Source organism: Ananas comosus, linkage group 16 (genome assembly GCF_001540865.1).
Source record: "Ananas comosus cultivar F153 linkage group 16, ASM154086v1, whole genome shotgun sequence".
Taxonomy (NCBI): Eukaryota; Viridiplantae; Streptophyta; class Magnoliopsida; order Poales; family Bromeliaceae; genus Ananas; species Ananas comosus.
In genome coordinates this window covers 145,706-164,524 of record NC_033636.1, presented here as the reverse complement: position 1 = coordinate 164,524, position 18,819 = coordinate 145,706, and the positions used below count along the sequence as shown (strand labels likewise).

At 36.4% G+C, this 18,819-nt stretch overlaps 1 protein-coding gene across 4 annotated transcripts; it reads left to right on the top strand.

The window, feature by feature from the left end:
• Positions 357-15,194, top strand: LOC109722164. 4 transcript variants are annotated; one of them, XR_002219390.1, is made up of 7 exons: positions 357-695; positions 3,146-3,378; positions 3,470-4,121; positions 4,475-4,674; positions 4,970-5,214; positions 5,613-6,689; positions 13,932-15,194. XR_002219390.1 is itself a non-coding variant. In XM_020250060.1 (6 exons), the coding sequence occupies exons 2-6, from the start codon at positions 3,107-3,109 to the stop codon at positions 6,416-6,418; spliced, it is 2,175 nt and encodes a 724-aa protein (XP_020105649.1). In that variant the 5' UTR covers positions 357-695; positions 3,064-3,106; the 3' UTR covers positions 6,419-6,737. The 4 variants fall into 4 exon arrangements, 1 of the variants encoding a protein (XP_020105649.1); XR_002219389.1 differs by having other exon boundaries at positions 3,064-3,378; positions 14,898-15,194; XR_002219388.1 differs by having other exon boundaries at positions 3,064-3,378.

The following is an 18,819-nucleotide window of genomic DNA, read 5'->3' as shown; positions in this document are numbered from 1 at the left end:
TCTTTACATTGTACTAAAAATAAATTACAGAAAAGATAGTGAATTAAGTTGTAAAAAGTAAAGAAAAATAGTAAAAGAGACTTGTGGGCCGATTTTGATGGAAATGTGGGCCGTGAGCGGGATTGTCCGTTCCAAGAACGGCCGGTAGTCGGGTAAGCGGGCGTCGGTTCGCCCTTATCCGCACTATCCACAGCCCTCCGGGTCTTGGGTCCGCCTCCTTCCCCCGATCCGCGATTCTGGCCGCCCGATCCACCTGTAAACGGGCAAACGGGCTTCGGGTCGCCCTTCTCCGCTCTATCCAGTCCGCCTTTTACCTCCGATCCGGAAATCTGAGGCTCCGACCATTAAGTGCCGCTGCGATCTTCCCTTTCGCCTAGATCCGGTCTTTCTCCCTTCTCTCTCCTCCCATTTCCCCCTCAGCTCCGACGATGCCCTAGCCCCGTCGCCCCGCCGGAGTTCCACCCGCACGGCCTCTCGCCACCGGAGTTCCGCCAGGCTCGCCCCTCCTCGTTTGCTGCGGCCACTTATTATCATTTTTTATTACCTTCCTCTGCTAACTACTGAACTACAATCGTCCGATTCCTCCGATCGATAGATAATCTAGCTACATTGCTCAATATCGTACGCGGGCGGAAACTCTTGCTTTTCGAGGCTCAGACAGTTCCGTGTTGGAGCTAGGGTTTCTCGTCGAAGAGGTAATTTATCTAATCCCTTTAATTTAGTTCTCAGTTTCATCATCTGTTTGACTATTTCACAATTTGCTTTTGTTTCTCGTGATTGTATGATGAACCCACTTTCTTGGTGATTTCGTATGTATCTTTTCTGGTGTTTGCTCTGAGAGACCACGAACCCTAGATTCATATACCATTGCTTTCTCGCAGAGACCACGAAACCCTAGAGTCAGGTATCATTGCTCACCTAGATCAGATGGATCTAAGGGCGCGTTTGGTTCGCACTGCGAAAGATTACTAGTAATAAAAAGAAAGATGCCCAAAAATCTTATTCCTGCCCATCCTATTACTAAGAATGTGGCATGCCGGTATTTGGTTTCGCACGGTTATATTATTTAGTCATATTATTTAAGATTACGAAAAATATACAATTAATGTATTTATTTCGTTAATTAATTTTAGATAATGCTAAAAAAATTCAAACATTTTTTTAGAAAAAAGAGAGAGAACATAGGTTAGAGAGAGAGAGAGAATAATTAAAGAAATAGAGAGAGATAGAGTCGAGATTAGAGGGAGTGAGAGAGTTGAGATTTTAGAAAAAGAGGGGGAGAGAGAACTTAGTTTAGAGAGAAAAAGAGTTGAAGTTTAGAGATAGAAAGATAAGTCTAGAGAGAGATATGAGATTAGAGTACTAAAGGTAAACAATATCAACTAGCAGGCGGGTGGGGAGAAAGAAAAAGATTAGACATATTATGATTATCCGAATCCATTAATATGAGGATACCCACCCTCCCTCAAAGGAATGAGATTAATACTTTGGTATGAATCTTATTACCAAGTAAATCCAACATTATCAACTAGATTATTTAGTGCGTTTATCCAAACACCGTCATATTTTTATATTCCTATTGAATTACTAGGAATCTGAAAAAGATAACGCAAATCAAACGCACCCTAAGGTCTATAATCAGGTAGCCTTGCCAAGAGAATGTCAGATAGGTGACCCTCAGGTCCGATCCTAATTACTTCTTGTGGTATAATCCATTTTATTTTGTTACTAACATTACTTTTCTCTTAGTAACTGTTTTACTTTTTAACAACCAATTTATTCACATGTGCTCTGCTTACGATTTTGCGAGATGCAGATGAGTTGATCACCAAATGGGTCATTAGGACCGCTATTGTCTCTTCTTACAGAAAGCTTTACTATAAGAGCATAAGATATTAAGCTTAGTTAATTTTTGTCTGTTCTATCTTTCTTCTTCTTCTACTATCGACACAGTATATTGCACATATTTTTAACAACTCAGGGATAACAGCGGACAGGACAAGGTGGAATAAACTGCAAAACTTGAATCAGAATTTGCTTTTCTCTTTGACCATTTAGGCATTTTCTCATTTTTTGTTCTTCATAAAGTTCTTTATGTACATTTTTGTCGAAGTGTTCTTTATTATTCTTTTCTTCTTGCTATCATTTATACAATAGAGTCCAATAGTTTACCTTCAAATGTCCACATCAAAATTTCTTCGTTAGCTTTACAAATGATTGTCTTTCACTTGATCTAACCCTGTAATGTTTGTATTAAACCAATCCCTCTATTTTTGTTATTTTATTTCTATCTCTTCTTTTTTCTTCTCCTTGTTCAACAAATTTTCTTGTTCTTCGTTTTATTGTTAGTTAATGATAGGTTTTGCACTACTGGTTTTTTCTGCTCTTTAATCTTAGCTACTTTTCTTTTATTTTTAACTTAGCTCATGCTATCATCTTTCAACTTTGCTATTGTCTTATTTCCTTTTATTGTCTTTTGGATTATCCTATTCTAATCTTGTTCTTTCATATCCTATACATTTTCTTGTGCATAGTTTTCTATTTGTTAAATATCCTTAGTCTGATTGCTTAATCGATTGTTGTACAAATACGTATCTGGTTGTTGTTAGAGGTGGCTAGATTTCACCCAACTTGACCACAACCAATTAAGGTCTCACCTAGCTATATATTTAATTTGGGTTTGGGTCATCCCAAGCCGATAGTTTTTCTCATCTCCCTTCTCCACTCTTATACTTGTTTCGCCAGATGCAGCGTACGTAATTACTATTTACTCTTGTTTTATTAAATGTCTCTAGCCTTTTCTTTCTTTCTTTGTTTTTTTTGTTTGATGATTTAGACTATCTAATTTATCAGTTCTCTTTGTTTTGCTACCTTGTTCTTCGTGACGTGATTTTCCAAATACTCCCGAGAAAAATGTTGTTTTTTTTGCTTAAATTTTGTTGATCTTCTATAAAATGATTCTTTTGTCTCAGTGCTTTTGAAACGAGAAGATTTAGAAGATCAGTGTTCTTGAACTTTCATTTAGGTATGCTTGTAAATGAGTGTAATTGCTTTGAACTGTAGGCATCGTGATCAGCATTCCCATTTTAGAGGAGTAGAGCAGTAAATGGAGATAAAGGATTCCGTTACTGATATTCCAATTCAGGACCCTCCAGGAGATGTATTTTCTGCTGCCGACCTGACATGGACGAAGTTTGGAAGCACGGAACACCATGTTGATGATGTCGCCCTCATTCCTTACACTCGAGTTGAGGCTTTTATAAGCGGCGAAAGTTCAAACGCAGAGTGTCCTACTCGTTTTCACATTGAAAGGGGAAGGAAAAGAGAGAAGGGAAGCTTGAAGGAATTTAAAAGTGATGAATATCTCCTATACAGGCTGTGAGTTATTGAGCAATTGTTTTTACTAGAAGTATTTCTTCTCTTGAAAACTTTTTACTTCTTTTCTCAATTATATTGTTTTCCTTCCTAGTTACTGGTGTTCATTTGGTCCCGAGAACTATGGAGAGGGAGGGAACATCTTGCCGAGCCGAAGATACAGACTCAACACAAGAAATCGTGCCGCTCGGCCGCAGTCTATGCGTGGTTGCACTTGCCACTTTGCTATCAAGCGCTTGTACGCCCGTCCCTCAGTTGCGCTCATCATATACCATGAAAGGCGCCACATTAACAAGTCTGGCTTTATATGCCATGGTCCTCTAGATAGAGATGCCATTGGCCCAGGTGCCAAGAAGGTCCCATACATATGCAGTGAAATTCAGCAGCAAACTATATCGATGATTTATCTCGGAATCCCTGAGGAGAATATATTGCAGACACATATAGAAGGCGTGCAAAGGTATTGTGGCTCGAATGCGAGGGTAGATAGTCTTGCTTCTCAATATGTCCAAAAGCTTGGAATGATTATAAAGAGGTCTACTCATGAATTGGATCTAGATGACCAGGCTAGCATTCGGATGTGGGTTGAGAGGAATAAGAAATCAGTGTTTTTCTACCAAGATTCAACAGAGACTGACCCTTTTATCCTAGGAATCCAAACAGAGTGGCAGTTGCAGCAGATGATTCGTTTTGGACACCAAAGTATTCTGGCATGTGACTCAACTTTCGGTATAAGCAAGCTGAAGGTACTTAAATGATTGAAATAAGTTGTATCTTATGTTTGCAAATTTGTAGTTCCTTCATAGTTTTGGTGACTCTTTAGAAATGGCCTAGGTTCTAGAGCAGCTTCTCTACTCTGTGATGATATAGCCAGGCATTTGCGATAAGAAGTTTTTTTTTTTTTTTTTTCTGTGCTAGGCAATTGATACGAGTTTCTAAGCCCAAATGCAGGAGATCCAACTTGAAGCTTCTGCTTCTGGTGTTGCTGAAAAGGCTACAAATGCCTTTTTGAACAATCAGAAGCTATAGCTAGGCTGGAACAGCCACTTAGAACAAGCTATGTGTAATTTTTTAGTTATGCGATCTTTTTCTGTTGCAGTATCCACTTTACACGCTACTTGTTTTCGATTCAAGACAACATGCTCTTCCTGTTGCGTGGGTCATTACTCGAACTATTGTTAAGAAGGATGTTGCTAAATGGATGCAAACACTTGCAGATAGGATTCATGCAGTTGATTTGAGTTGGAGAGTTTGTGGGTTTATAATTGATGACCCAACTTTAGAGCTTGACCCCATCAGGTGAGATTCCTGAAGGAACATTTAGCTTGGGTAAAATACAGGAAAGCATCAAATAAATATGGGAAATTTCCTTTTGGCCCCCAAAGCTATTGAAATCTATAAATTCCCCCTAAAATTGCAAAATTCCATTGCTTTGTCTCCTCTGACGGTTTTCTGGATAAGGCGATATCTATTAATTTGCTCCAGTTCAATGGGTTCGGGGGGCTTTCCTGCATTCTAACCAAACTTCAATTTAGTGGCTCCATCAGTTTGCAGTATTCTTCTGTTGGCACTAACTTGTTCAGTGGTTTTTCAGGGATGTATTTTGTTGCCCTATTCTATTCTCTTTATGGCGTATTCGTAGGTCATGGCTAAAGAATGTAATTAAGAGATGCACCAACAATGAAATTCAACGTGAAATATTTCAACGTCTGGGCAAAATTATCTACAGCTTTTGGAGTGAAGTGGATGCAATGGGTGGTGTAGAGGAGTTAATTCAAGATTTTGTAGACCAGACTACCTTCATGCAGTATTTTAAGGCATTCTGGGTTCCCAAAATTGGTAATCTCTCTGCTTTATTTTATTGATTCCAATCTCAGTATATACTAGATCTACATTTATATGTACAACTGCAATATTATCTATTGACGTAGTTATCCTCGCCAAATCTGAGTTTTGGATATATGCCCAAAAAACTTGATTTTGTTACAGATGTACCATTGTACTCCACACATGTTCTTCTTTCAAAACTATTTTCTAATAGAAGACCAACTTCTCCCTTGTTCTTAAAAGATGCTGCATCTTCAACTTCTCCCTTGTCCTTAAAAGAAACTGCATCTTTAAGGGGTATATATGAAAAATCCAGATTTTACAACAATACATGTAAATAGCATTGCAGCTCTGTATATGTAAAAGCCATATTACTCCCCTTACACTTATTTAATCTTCTAATATGTTAGAGATGTGGCTTGAAACTCTGAAGAGTCTTCCCCTAGCCAGCCAGGAGTCCTGTGGTGCTATTGAAGGATACCATCTAAAGCTTAAGACCAAAATCTACGATGACTCCAATCTTGGTGCCCTAAAACGCGTCGATTGGTTAGTTCATAAGCTCACAACCGAGATCCACTCGGGTTATTGGCTTGATCTCTTTGCCGATGAGAGCGGGTCATTCCCAACAGTAAAAGAGGAGTACATTTCTTCCACGTCCTGGCATCGAGCACTACAAATTCCTGATGATGCCGTACGTTTTGATAATGAAAATTGTCTTTTCGCAGAAGTTGTCAGCCAGAAGGATTGTACTCAAACACACAAAGTATGGAATCCGGGATGTGAATTCTCTCTCTGTAATTGTTCTTGGTCGATGCAGGGAAACCTTTGCAAACATGTCATAAAGGTTAACATGCTTTGCCAAGGTATGGAGGAATTTCCTCCTCCTCTTTCGTACCAGTCATTTCGACGAATTTTACTTGATCTCTGGAGGCGACCATTGGATGACTCAATCTCACTTGATCAATTGGTGGCATGGGCTACCCAAACGCAGGAGAGGATTCAAACACTAACTGAGCTTGCTATTTCCGGTGATATTGCAAAAGTTGCAAAGAATTTGCCACTGAAATGGTTTTGTAAGAAAGGGAGAACATTTAACGGTAGACCAGCTGGTGGTAGTGCTCTTGTGCTTGTTCAATCTGGCAGCAGTGGAAAGAGAAGCGTTACGAAGAAGAAGAATCGAAAGAGGAAGAGGCTGTCGAGGATAAAGGGTTCATGATTAGTTGGTTTGGCTGAATAGAAGGTTATATTCAGCAAATAATAATATTACCCAAATCTCGGGGGGCGAGCAATATGGAAATGCTATCATCGTATCCATAAAAGAGAAGAAGATAATTTCACTGTGCCGACAATGACTATTTTGGAATAGTTTATTCCGTGTTCCTGCAAGAAAGATATTGCATTGTTCATTTGGGCATGCTGAAACTAATACAGTAAGGTGTGAAGATGTTTTCAGAAATCTTGTTATTTGTGAAACCATATACAGTAAGGTATGAAGCGGTTTTTTTATTTCGCAAATTTATATGGTTCGCTTTGTTTATAGTTCTGTAAATTTGTGGGGCCCTATTGAGAAATATGGAGAATGCTGTCAAATGTGCTCTCTAGGGGTGGAAACGAGCCGAGCTCGAGCGAGCTTACCTAAGCTCAAGCTTGGCTTGAAATTAATTTCGAGCCTAAATTTAGGCTCAAGCTTGGCTTGAAATTAATTCGAGCCGAGCTCAAGCGAGCCTAACTTCGAGTCGAGTGAGCTCGAGCCGTAAACGAGCTGCTTGAAATTCTTAACATCGTGCAATCTATAGTTTAATTTTTATAAAATATTATCTAAAATTTGATATAAAAAATATCTAATAGTTTAATATACAAAATGAATGCTTGAAATACGATATTATAATACTAAAAAAATTAGGGAAAGCGACTCTACGAGGAAGTGAAAAAGAGAGAAAGAGAGCAATTAGAGTAGGATTTTGCTGGTTTGATTTTGTGGGCCCAATAATCTAAATTCTATATACATATAATTAAAATACATAATATATATTATTTTATATAATTAAAATATATATTATATATAATTATATATAGAGAGAGTTCGGCTATTATATATACTTATTATAAGTTTTCAACCGTTAGATCTATTCTTTTGACCATTTCCATCCGTTAAATCATACTATTCAACGAACCACCCACTCAATCTTACGGGACCACTATCATTCTATTTGCACATCCAACGGTTGAAAATTTATAAGTATAAAGGGGTCTATACTTATAAGAGTATAGTAGCCCGAGTATATATATATATAGAATTAGGTTACTATACTATTAATAGCACAAATTGCTTGCTATTAGGTTCTCGGCCCTTGGATGAAAGGATATGCGGTCAGGATGATTGTAGCCCTCTAGGGTTGAGTGGGTGGCTAATTGAATATTATGATCTAACGGATGAAAATAACCAAAGGGATATATCTAACAGCAGAAAACTCGATAGCACCAAATGTTTGGTACTATCGATAGTATAATAGCTGGACTCTATATACATAGGCAGATCTAACGACAAAAAACTCAATAGTACAAAGCGCTTAGTACTATAGATAGTATAGTAGCCGGGAGAGAGAGAGAGAGTCCGGCTACTATATTATCGAATTTTGTGCCATTAGATCGTATTATTCAACTAACCACCCACTCAATCCTAGGGGATCACTATCATTCTAACCGTACATTCCTTCATCCAAAAATCGAAAACCTAATAGCAAGTGATTGATACTATTAATAGTATAGTAGACTATATATATATATATATATATATATATATATATATATATATATATATATATATATATATATTTCGAGCTTTAAGAGCTTAATTTGGCACCGAAACTGCTACCAATTTGGTCCGGTTCGGGCACGTCGAACAGTTGCCGAACGGACAACACCTCCCCTGCCCGCCCAAGGCTAAACAACTTGATCATGTACAAGAATTTGCCTAGGAAAAGAAATTCTATACATACACAATCAACGAGGGGCACAACAAATGCCAACAGATAAGAGCAAGAGTCACGAGTACATACAAGTGAACAAAGAGAGATATAACTAGCTATTACATCACATTGCATTCATTTACATTAATTTACATTTGCATCTTTCCCAAAATGAATACATTGTCCACTAGATCATCACCAAAATACATAGATAGCTCTCCTACAAATCACTCATAAACATAGGATGGTGCTAATACAAAATAGGAAAGCGACTACACTGCTACTGCTCGGGCGCTATGCCCTTGCCGCGATCCTCGCCCGGCTTGCTCGAACTAGGCCCTGCAACAAAGTGGGGTGAGAACTATTGTCCATAGTTCCCAGTGAGTTCGGTCGCCGACTCCGCCGATCTTCCCACTAGGTCCAAGCGGGCAAGAGCAGATAGATAGATAAATAATGAAAGCAGTAAACGACGTAGTAGGAAAACTACACTACTTTGCCCAATCAAGAGTAATGTATGCATGCAACACATAGTAAGTAATCTACTAACACACTACCATGTCCACTAAGCAATGTCCAACAAGCAAATGCCCAATAAGCAATGCTATTCTCTTGTTTACCCAATCATTGGCAATCCCTTAGGTTCGCCCACGACTCACCTCGCCATCTCGTAAGGTAAGGAGACGCACCTCGCTCTCAAACCCGAGACCATCTGCAGGACATCAACTCTGTCCCTCTCGCACCAAACTCCGGAGTGCACGACGACTTGTGTGGCGCGACGACCACAAGTATAAACAGACTGTGAGTATGATCCAATCCTCTCAACTCGAGGATACCCTATCAGCTAGGGCTAGAAATCACTCGGGAATCCACCTATCTCAATGTCCATATACAAGTGTTTAATTACACTATGTTCTTGTTCAACGAGCCATCACTAGGGAGTCCACCGATCCCTAAGTTCACAATTTACGAGTATCACTTTACACTAAGTTTGATGCCACTCATACTATTTCAATTATCATTCATATGCCACTCATTATGTCACTAGGTAACCATCGAGTCCATCTCTTTTCCTCAGCACTTTAGGATTCAATGTCAAGACCCAATCCTTATCTAACCACTATATCAAACATTCAACTCATACGTTGATATCAACTAGCAAGCATAAGGAAATGGAATAAAACAATGCAATCCTACAATGCACATGTATAAGAGATGCAAGGTTACAATGTACTAAGACATAAAGAGAAGCCCGGTTGCTTCGGGATGGCACCACCCACCTTTCGACGATGTCAAGGCTCTAGGAACGTGATTCGGCACTTGCTATGACGTTGTCTCGGCCTCCTAGGCGGAAACAAAGCTCGAATGGTCTCTTTTCGCCGATATCTCTCTACCGACTTGACGAATCGTCAATCCGTCTTCGCCCACGCGTTTAGACACCTAGCAATTAGGTTTAGATACCATCAATTGAGATCAAGCTCAACTATTAAACAAAAACCCCAAATTGGAGCCCTAGGTTTGTATCTTTGCAAATTACTCCAACAAATCTCTAGATTTAAGCATTAAACATCTATTAAGCTTTCTAGAGATCTAACTAAACCATTTCTAGTGCTAGAAGTCCAAACCCTAGATCTCTACCATTGTTGAGCTTGGAAACTTACCTCTAAAGCTTGCTCCCACCAAGGAGAAGATGAAGAAGATGGAGGTGATCCCCTTCCTAGCTTGCTTCTCCTTCTTTTCCTTCTTCTCTTTCCTTTCCTTCTTTTCCTTCTTCACTTCAAGAGAGAGAGAAGAGAACTTGGAGAGAGAGTGTTTGGTTGGGACATAAGGGAAAGAGTGGGAGAGAGGCTCCACTTAGCCCCATACATGCACAATTACTAGAAACCCCCTCAACTTTGCAATCTATGCACTGCCCAGCCATGGCCATTGCGGGCTACGGGGACCGGTCTGTCCCTAGAGGGACCGGTCCCCGAGAGCAACTCCTGCGGGCAGAGGGCTCTGCCCATTTTCTACGCGTACGGGGACCGGTCTCTCCCGCCAGGGACCGGTCCCCGAGAGCAAAACTTGTGCGCAGAGAATTTTCTGCCGGACACCATGCTACGGGTACCGGTCCCTCCCACCAACGACCGGTCCCCGAGAGCAAAATCTGCAATTGTGCAGATTCTCACTAACTTGCTCTCTGAGGTCCCCTCTAATGCACTTTTCATGTTTTGGATGTCTTCGGCTTCTCCGAAGGGTACCCAATCGACAATTAGTCGATTCTAGTTGAAGTTCAACTCTCGTATTTCGAGAATTCATTTCCTTACACGAGTAATACTCAAGCTCGGCTTGAAATTAATTTCGAGCCTAAATTTATGCTCAAGCTTGTTTGAAATTAATTCGAGCCGAGCTCGAGCGAGCCAAATATCGAGCCGAACACGAGTCGAACACGAGCTGGCTCGCTCGTTTGCCAGCCCTAGTGCTCTCTCTCTCTCTCTCTCTCTCTCTCTCTCTCTCGTGGGTGTTTGTTTAAAATCCTTTATGAACATTAGCCCAAGGGCCTTTCGGATGTGTTGTTTGTATCGATTGGTGAAAAAATTGTTAGAAATTTTAAATTGCTTCTTTGTTTTATGGTAGAAATATAAAATTTAAATTTAAATTTGTGTTCTTATATCCATTATTTCAACTCTGTTGTCAAGTAGTGGATTAATGAAACGTGATGAGCATTGCACTAGCACGTATTTTGAATTTTTGTATTTTGATGGTTTTATTTTTTGGAGGCAAAAAATTTTGGTTCCTTCCTTTTCTTACACAAAATAAATAATGTCACGAAATAGACCATTTTTTTCCACTTTCCTTTTGTTGCTGTTTTGTGTCCTTGGTTACAAATTTTCTTATATCGAAGTGAAGGAATGTTCTTTCACCCATCCCATTGTTGAGCTTCGTGAATTTTGTGTTTTGAAATTTATTCGCTTTTGTTTATGCTTCCTTTTTGGGCTTTTAATTAATAGATTTCCATTTGAAGCTCTTAACTTTTTGCTACATTTCACTCTTTTATCTGTTTTTTAAATTTATCTTGATGGTTCTTGATGTACATTTTGTTTCTTGAGAGTGATATATGTGTATGACCATGGACAGTCTCTATGCTAGTTGTATCTTGATTGTTCGTAACCTTATGTAGGAAATTGTGGTCCAATATTTTGTTACTATTTTCTTTCATAACATATATAACCATTTAATGTTTTGCATTAACCCGATCCTTTCTTTTCTATTATTTTACGTCATTTATTGTTTCTCCCTTTCTTCTTTTTCCTTTTTTTGTTCTTGATCTTTTCTATTTCCTGCCTTTATTTGCTCTCCTCTGGGTGATACAATCATTCTTTACCACAAAGCTAACAAGTTAATACGCTTTTTTTTTTTTTCTCATAGCGAATGATGGGTTTTGCACTATCAAATTTTCTCCCTGACTTTTAGCCTTTGTTATGTTATTTTAGTCTTTCCAACATTTTGTTGTTTTATACTTCTTTTCTTCCCTGTTTCCTTTTATATTTTGATTTTGTTCATATTTCGATTATTCTTTTTTCGTCAGTTTAGAATTATTTTTTTCTACATTATTCTTTTGTTAGCTTACACTTTGTTTTAGTTTGTTTGCTTAATAAATTTATAGTGCAGACACTTTTTCTTTTTTTTTTTCTTTATTTTTTGGTAACATGGTGGGTGGCAACTATATAAAGTAGTAGTTCAAATTGTTCTGTTTAATCTTTTGGTTCACTTGCTTTACTGAGTAATCAAAATTTACTACTTATGACAGTTGCTGCTTCCCTTCTACCTTTCTAGTGAAGCTTCTCTTTCTTCTTCTTTGCCTTGTGGTTGTTTATGATTTCTTATAGTTATCATTTTTTTTTTATCCTTTCATCCCTTCTTTTTTTCCATTGGTTACTATTCTTTGATTTTTTTTTTAATTATTTTTTATTGTCTTTGTATCTATTTGTTTTTGTTTATTTTTCTCCTGTCATTATATTCTGTTTGCTATATTCCTTTGCCTTCCTTTTTCTTTCTCGATTTTCTTGTTTATCTTCTTATGTAATGATTTTAAATCCCTAGGATTTCAACAATTCCTTTTTGAAATTTTAATTTCTTTCTTTTACTATTCATAATTCAGCTTATTTTCTAGAATTTGCATAGGTGAATTATTTTTCCAGTCATAGTTATTATTGTCATTCAATCTTAGTATTGTCTACCTTTTCTAATGTCAGACTCCTATCAAGAATCTTTTGTCTACTTAGGGAAGCAGAGCCCCTCTTCTTTTTCTTCCATTAATAAGTTTATATAGCCTGTTCTTTTCACCTTTTTTTCCCATCAATTCCTGGGTTCTGTTATTTTTCTTTTTCTTTTTTCCTCCAATCGTGCTGTTTGCTGTCTTCTTCTCATAGTTTTTTGCATTGAATGTCTTTCGTCCTCATATTTATAATCTCTTAATATGGTCGCGTATGGTATCGAATATCCTCGTAATTTGCTATTGTTCATAGCGTAATTTTATAATTGTTTCTTTCTTTAAGTTCTTAACTAGAATTTGGATGGAGCTTCCCGATGGTTGTTTGCGAACCTGAAAAAAAAAAATGCCTAAATTGAAAACTCCAGTCAAAGTTGCAAATTGTCGTATGAAAGTAGCTTTATGGGTCTAAACTCTTCTATTTTTCTTTCTTTGTGTTCTCCATCTTGCAATATTTTTGTTGTTTGCTGATAAAAGTTTGGTTATATTTGTTTAGTTCTTTTTTCTTCCATTATTTGCTATTCTATTCTTAAAACTAGTACTTTTTCACTCTAATCTATTTCATATTTGTTTTGATGTTTCTTAATTTATATTAGGTTTTCATGACTGATTTCTGTGTACTATCAAGGACAGTTTTCTATGTTAGTTGCATAAGTGGTGTTGTATACTTCATCTGAGAAACTATGTTCCAATATTTGTTATAGATTTCTTGTTGTCTAATTTTCTATCGTACTGTCACGTATTTATCCATTTAATGTTTTGCATTCAGGCATACCCTTATTTCTGTTATTTTCTATTATTTCTTTTTCTTGTTTGTTCTTAGTCTTGTCTTTGTTTGCTTCTCTGATGTGTGCTTCAACCATCTTTTAAAGCAATTCAAAGAATGCCATAACCTAATGTTCATTCACGAGTTATGAGTTTTGCACCATTGATTCAATTACAGACGTTCTTTGTAAATACCTACTAATGCTTTAGCTATTTGGTCGCAAAGAGGTTGATCCATCGATCTCGGAAGCTCTTTTTGCTCTTGGTGTTCATCACACCAATTGTAAGAACCACCTCTCAACAAGTTGATCCAATATGTGTGCATTGTCTCTTTATTAATTGTTTGGGTTTTAGGGTACATTGTACTTTTGATGATGGATAAAGTATTATATTTTTACTAGGTGATGTATTATATTTTTGCGATGGATAACGTGCTGCACTGTAGCATCGGCAATACCCTTTATCTAACTTATTACTAACCTATTGACCAAGTATTTACATATACAGGAGCATTATAACTAAATTTTGGGTTGGATGCTATGTAACAATTTTCATATGCCTTTTTCTCCTCATGGTTACTTTTTTTAGTAACGGAATTAGAATTTTACTGTCTGACGTAAATTATTGTAAGATTTGTTGTACTAAACATATTTTATAAATTTGTAATCATGCCACAAAATGACACCTTTTTGGTTCTAACGTAATACAAACATTCTTGTCATTGAGGAAAATATTTTATTTTCTAGGCCACGTCTATGGCCAAGAAACCCTACGCCCTTGGAGATGAGCCTCCAACCCTATGATTTAGATGCAATTTTATTTCCCTGTTTTGCGGAGTTTTGTTTAAGACCCAGTTGAAGTTTTCTTCGGTGAAGGCTCCATGGCTCTTGCAAGCTTTGCATCATTGGGAGATCTCTACCTGTACAAGCTTTCTAAACTTGTCTGCAATGAACATGTTGCACAATGGGCGGTATCCTTTTCTTTTTATTTACTTTGATCAACTTAATAATTCTTGATTTTGTTTGAGTGGTCTTGGGGATGACCTTGACCCTCCGATGTAGCCCTTTTATCAGTTCGTGAACTTATTCTTGTTTTTTTGTTTTACTCGAACTTTATCAAATACCTTGGAAACAGTGCTGACCGTAATAGGACTGTTCTATTGGTTATCATTAATTGCTTCCTCCAAGCAAGTTCCAGTTGCTTCAAGGAAACTGGCTTTAATTATTGCAGCATTGGCTTGTGCCATTCGGCCTACAAGTGCTATAACATGGCTATATGTTGGGTTGCTGGATCTCATTGGGATGCAGTCAAAATTGCAATATCTGTTCCTTGATGTTGTCCAGGTAGGGTAGGTATAACCCAGAGGCTGCAGCATAGTTGGTCACAATTCCAATCACAATGCATAGCTGTATCTCATTTCTGATCATTGAATTCGTCTATTGACGTAGGATTACTGCATTTTAATTTGGCATATGATCAACTGGTTCATGGATGACATTTATTCTTCAACGTTACCTTTAGATTGTGCACATTCTTTATGTCTTGTTTTATCAATGCTCTTTTGTTCGTATTTTCTTCTATTCTTAGCAATTTTCTGGTGTTAACAGGGTTCTTGTGCTTGCAGCTACATGCTTCTTGAATAGGTGGATGTATGAGTTATAGGTCGTTGTGCCTCTTCACTTCCTTAAAAATTAATTTTCTTTCTTCTGCAGGGGACTACTATGGAACCCATCATTCTCATTGGTATTTCACCCAGGGATTTCCCTCCATGGTTTGGTGTTTCTTACTATTTTCAGTCATTGGCATCATAGAGTCAAAATTGTCGAGACTTTCAGGTCTTATTGCTTGTGTATTAGGAGTTGATAGTGTTTTTGGTCACAAAGAATTAGGTATAGACATTGATCATGTATAATCAGCACATAACAGTGTTCTTAATGTCAAGTTACCTTTCCCACTTCTGTATGATAAGACAAAAATGTTTGGGAATGAGAGGTTTGTTCCTGCGATGCTACCGATTGTACTGATGTTCTCTGGATACTGCTTAGTCGTACTGTCAAAACCTGATTTGCTAGATAGGAAGAGGAGTCCAGATAACCGAAAAAGACACAAATCAAGAGTGCGACTTCCTGCTCTTTTCCCCACTCTAGCCAATATACCAATGGCCCTCTATATATCCTTAATTCATCAGGTGAGAAATAGGGTTACTTAATAATTTTTTTGCTTACTAGTGAATTCTTTCGGATCAGCTCTACGGAAGAGCGAAGAATAAGAGTATTCTTTTTCCTTTTCTTTTTTCCTTTATTCTGTGCCTTTGTGTGAATTTGCCCCAGCCCGAGAGAAACTGAACATGTTATGTATTATTTACCAAAAGAAGCCCACTACGGACGAGTATTCTAGTCCTCATGCCTTGCTGCTCTATACCTTATTAGTCAACCTTACATTGCGACCTGCCGATGCGCTTTTTGGACTGCACGCCCAGGTGATAATTCTTCGAGATCTTTTTCACTTGTTAGATCGATTATTTGCTATTTGTTCACTGTATTATGGGCTTTCAATATTGCTATTTGTTCACTGTATTATGGGCTTTCAATATTCATCTCTACTTCGGCTTTTTCATGTGAAAGGGTCCGCATCGGCCCACTACTTGTTTCAGCCCAAGGCCCAAAGGGGGAATCCAGCCCAAGGATGTTGTTTATATTCTTTTACATTTGATGAGGTTCATTCGCATGTTTCGTCCTCACCATCTCGTATATCAACTACTACAGAGAAACCTAAATGGAAATGAGAGAATTGTTGTCAGAGTTTGCTTGTTCCAATGTATAAAATAGTTATGAAAAATTGTCATGAGAGAGTCATTTGATGAATGTAAATTAGCGCTTCTATATATTGGTTTGAATATCAAAAAGCGCACCTTTTTGGTTCATTAGTTAACATTCTCATTTGAGTTCATCATTTAATGTTTGGCCTTGTCTTAATTAACTTAGACATATTTGAACAGATACTATATATAAATCTATAAATCCAACCAGTTAATAGCATAATCCTAAATTAACTTTTTAAATTATGATCTACAATAAATCATTCGTTCTGAGATTACTTTGAGATCGAAAATAATTTTTTAAAATAACAATTTCATTCTAAAAGAATTTCTCTGTTTCAGATCATCTTTGTGCGATGATAAGTATGGACCCTTTATTATAAAAAATAATAGGAAAATTTGGGGGGAAAAATTTGGAAAAGTATGTAGTTCATCCTCTGGTCTATTTTACCAGAAAAATGTAAATTTAAGCCAGCTTCCCTTCTATGGTATTAAATTAAACACACTAATCCGAAAAAAGACCTATCAATTAGGCACTTGGGTCGGGTGAAAGCCCATGTATTTAGTCCAGTAGTCAATAGATTCGGCCCGTGTCGCATCGAGATTTTGTCAGACATTGGGCCGCGCTATATTTCTGATGCGTTAGCCCAAAAAACCTGCGTTGGGAGTCTGGTTACTTCCGATGAGCTCACCCCCCATACAGTAACATCTCTTTCGCCACGAAACATTTTTTTGAGTGAGAGTTTTCGTCGGAGAACTCCGGAGTTAGGCATAGGGGGCGTTTGGTTCCTTGTAAAAATGATCTGAAAATTTTTTTTTCAGTTGAAAATTATTTTTCTGGCGTTTGGTTTGACGTAAAATAAATTTTAACGGAAAAATTATTTTACGGATTCTATGGAAAAAAATGCTTTTCGTTTTCTGCCGAGATTCGGCGGAAAACGAAAACTCATCGCGGCTCATCATCGGGGTCCACGAGCTCATGTNAATTTTATTTATAAATATATAATAATTTATTTTATAATATTAAATATATATTATTATTATATATTATATTATATATTTATTATATAATATATTTTAAATATATCTTGTTTATAAATATAAATTATAATAATTAAATATATTATGATAATTATTATATATTAATAATATATATAATAATAATATGTATAATAGGAGAAAATATATATAATAATTTTTCATATATAGCATGATTATAATTATTATATATTAATAATATATATATATAATAAATAATATATTAAATTTTTTTTTTTCTTTCAACCAAACAACTGTCACGGAAAACTAATTTTCTTTTCCTATAAACCAAACACAAACGACGTAAAACTTTTTTCCCACCGAAAATTTTTTTCCACCGAAAATTTTTTTTCTATAGTTTTACGTGGAACCAAACACACCCAGCGGTTAGTGAGCATATATATATATATATATATATGCTAATGCTACTATCCTATTAATAGAATAGGAGCACTTGTTCTATCAAGTTGTTCTTGATGATCGAGATTTCGAATCAATGATCGGAGCCGTTGAAGTTGATCTAGAGTATTTGAACTATCTAGAAACTACATTTCATAAATTTTGATAATAGTTTACATGGTGATCAAAGTGTCGTAAAATCGACAATTTTTGACGGCCTATATGAGCCATTTGCTTGTTTAACGGTGTAGAGCAATCCAAATTGCTTGAATTTTTGATAGAAAATTCTTTATACTATTTAGATAATGTTTGATAACTCTGATTACGAACTGAGAAAGTCTAACCTCTATTTTAAGAAGGTTATTCATTTATGACCGTTCATTTTTCAACTCTTAAGATTAACTTGATAATAATTTTTAAATATTACAAAATTTGGTTTCTAAATATTTCTAATTGCTTCAACAGTGCCGATTATCAATTTGAAGTTCCGATCATTCAAATCGACTTGATAGGACGAGGGTCCCAATCCTATTAATAGGATAGTAGCCGGACCATATATATATATATATATATATAATTGAGCTAGAATACTTTTAAGAAGCAACAATCCCTTGGTGCTTCTAGGTTTCTAGCCCTTGAATCTACCCCTTCATTACTAATAGCCTTTGGATCAAACATTATTCCACCTAACACCATCATCTCAACCCTACATCTCTCCATCCAATGACTAAAAACTCAAAAGCACCACTCCCTTGGTGGTTTTGAGAGTATTCTAGCTCAACTATATATATATATATATATATATATATATATATATATGAACAAATTTTATGATTCATTTTCAAAATATTTTAGTTCAAAGTTCATAATTTTAAAATACTTTTTTATTTTAAAATTTAAATATGTCATTTATCTTTACAAATGCAATTAATATAATTTGTACAATTCTCGCAGCTATAAAATCATTAAGATAATTTGCTTAAATTTTGAAGTTAAAATATTGTTGACTTTATCAAATCAAATATATTAAAAAATTTGATAGTAAAATTAAAATTTTAAAAAATTAAATAATTAATTTAAAATAATCTATAGTTTGGATAAATTTTGTACATATTCTGTCTATATCTTAAACCAGGCAATCATATTTTTTAGAAGAATACAGAGACATAACTTTTTTTTAATGAGCGCATAGTAGAAGAAATTTTATGTGAAGGAACAGAATATTGTCGTCCCAATGATAAGCTTTCTTAATTTATTTATGTATTGAGGAAGAGCCAATCCCTACTCAACGTTTGGCATGATCAGATCATCAAGGGTCATTCTAACAGCGAATGTTGACTCAGTCAACAGTTTGACTCAGGTCAACAATTTGGAAATGT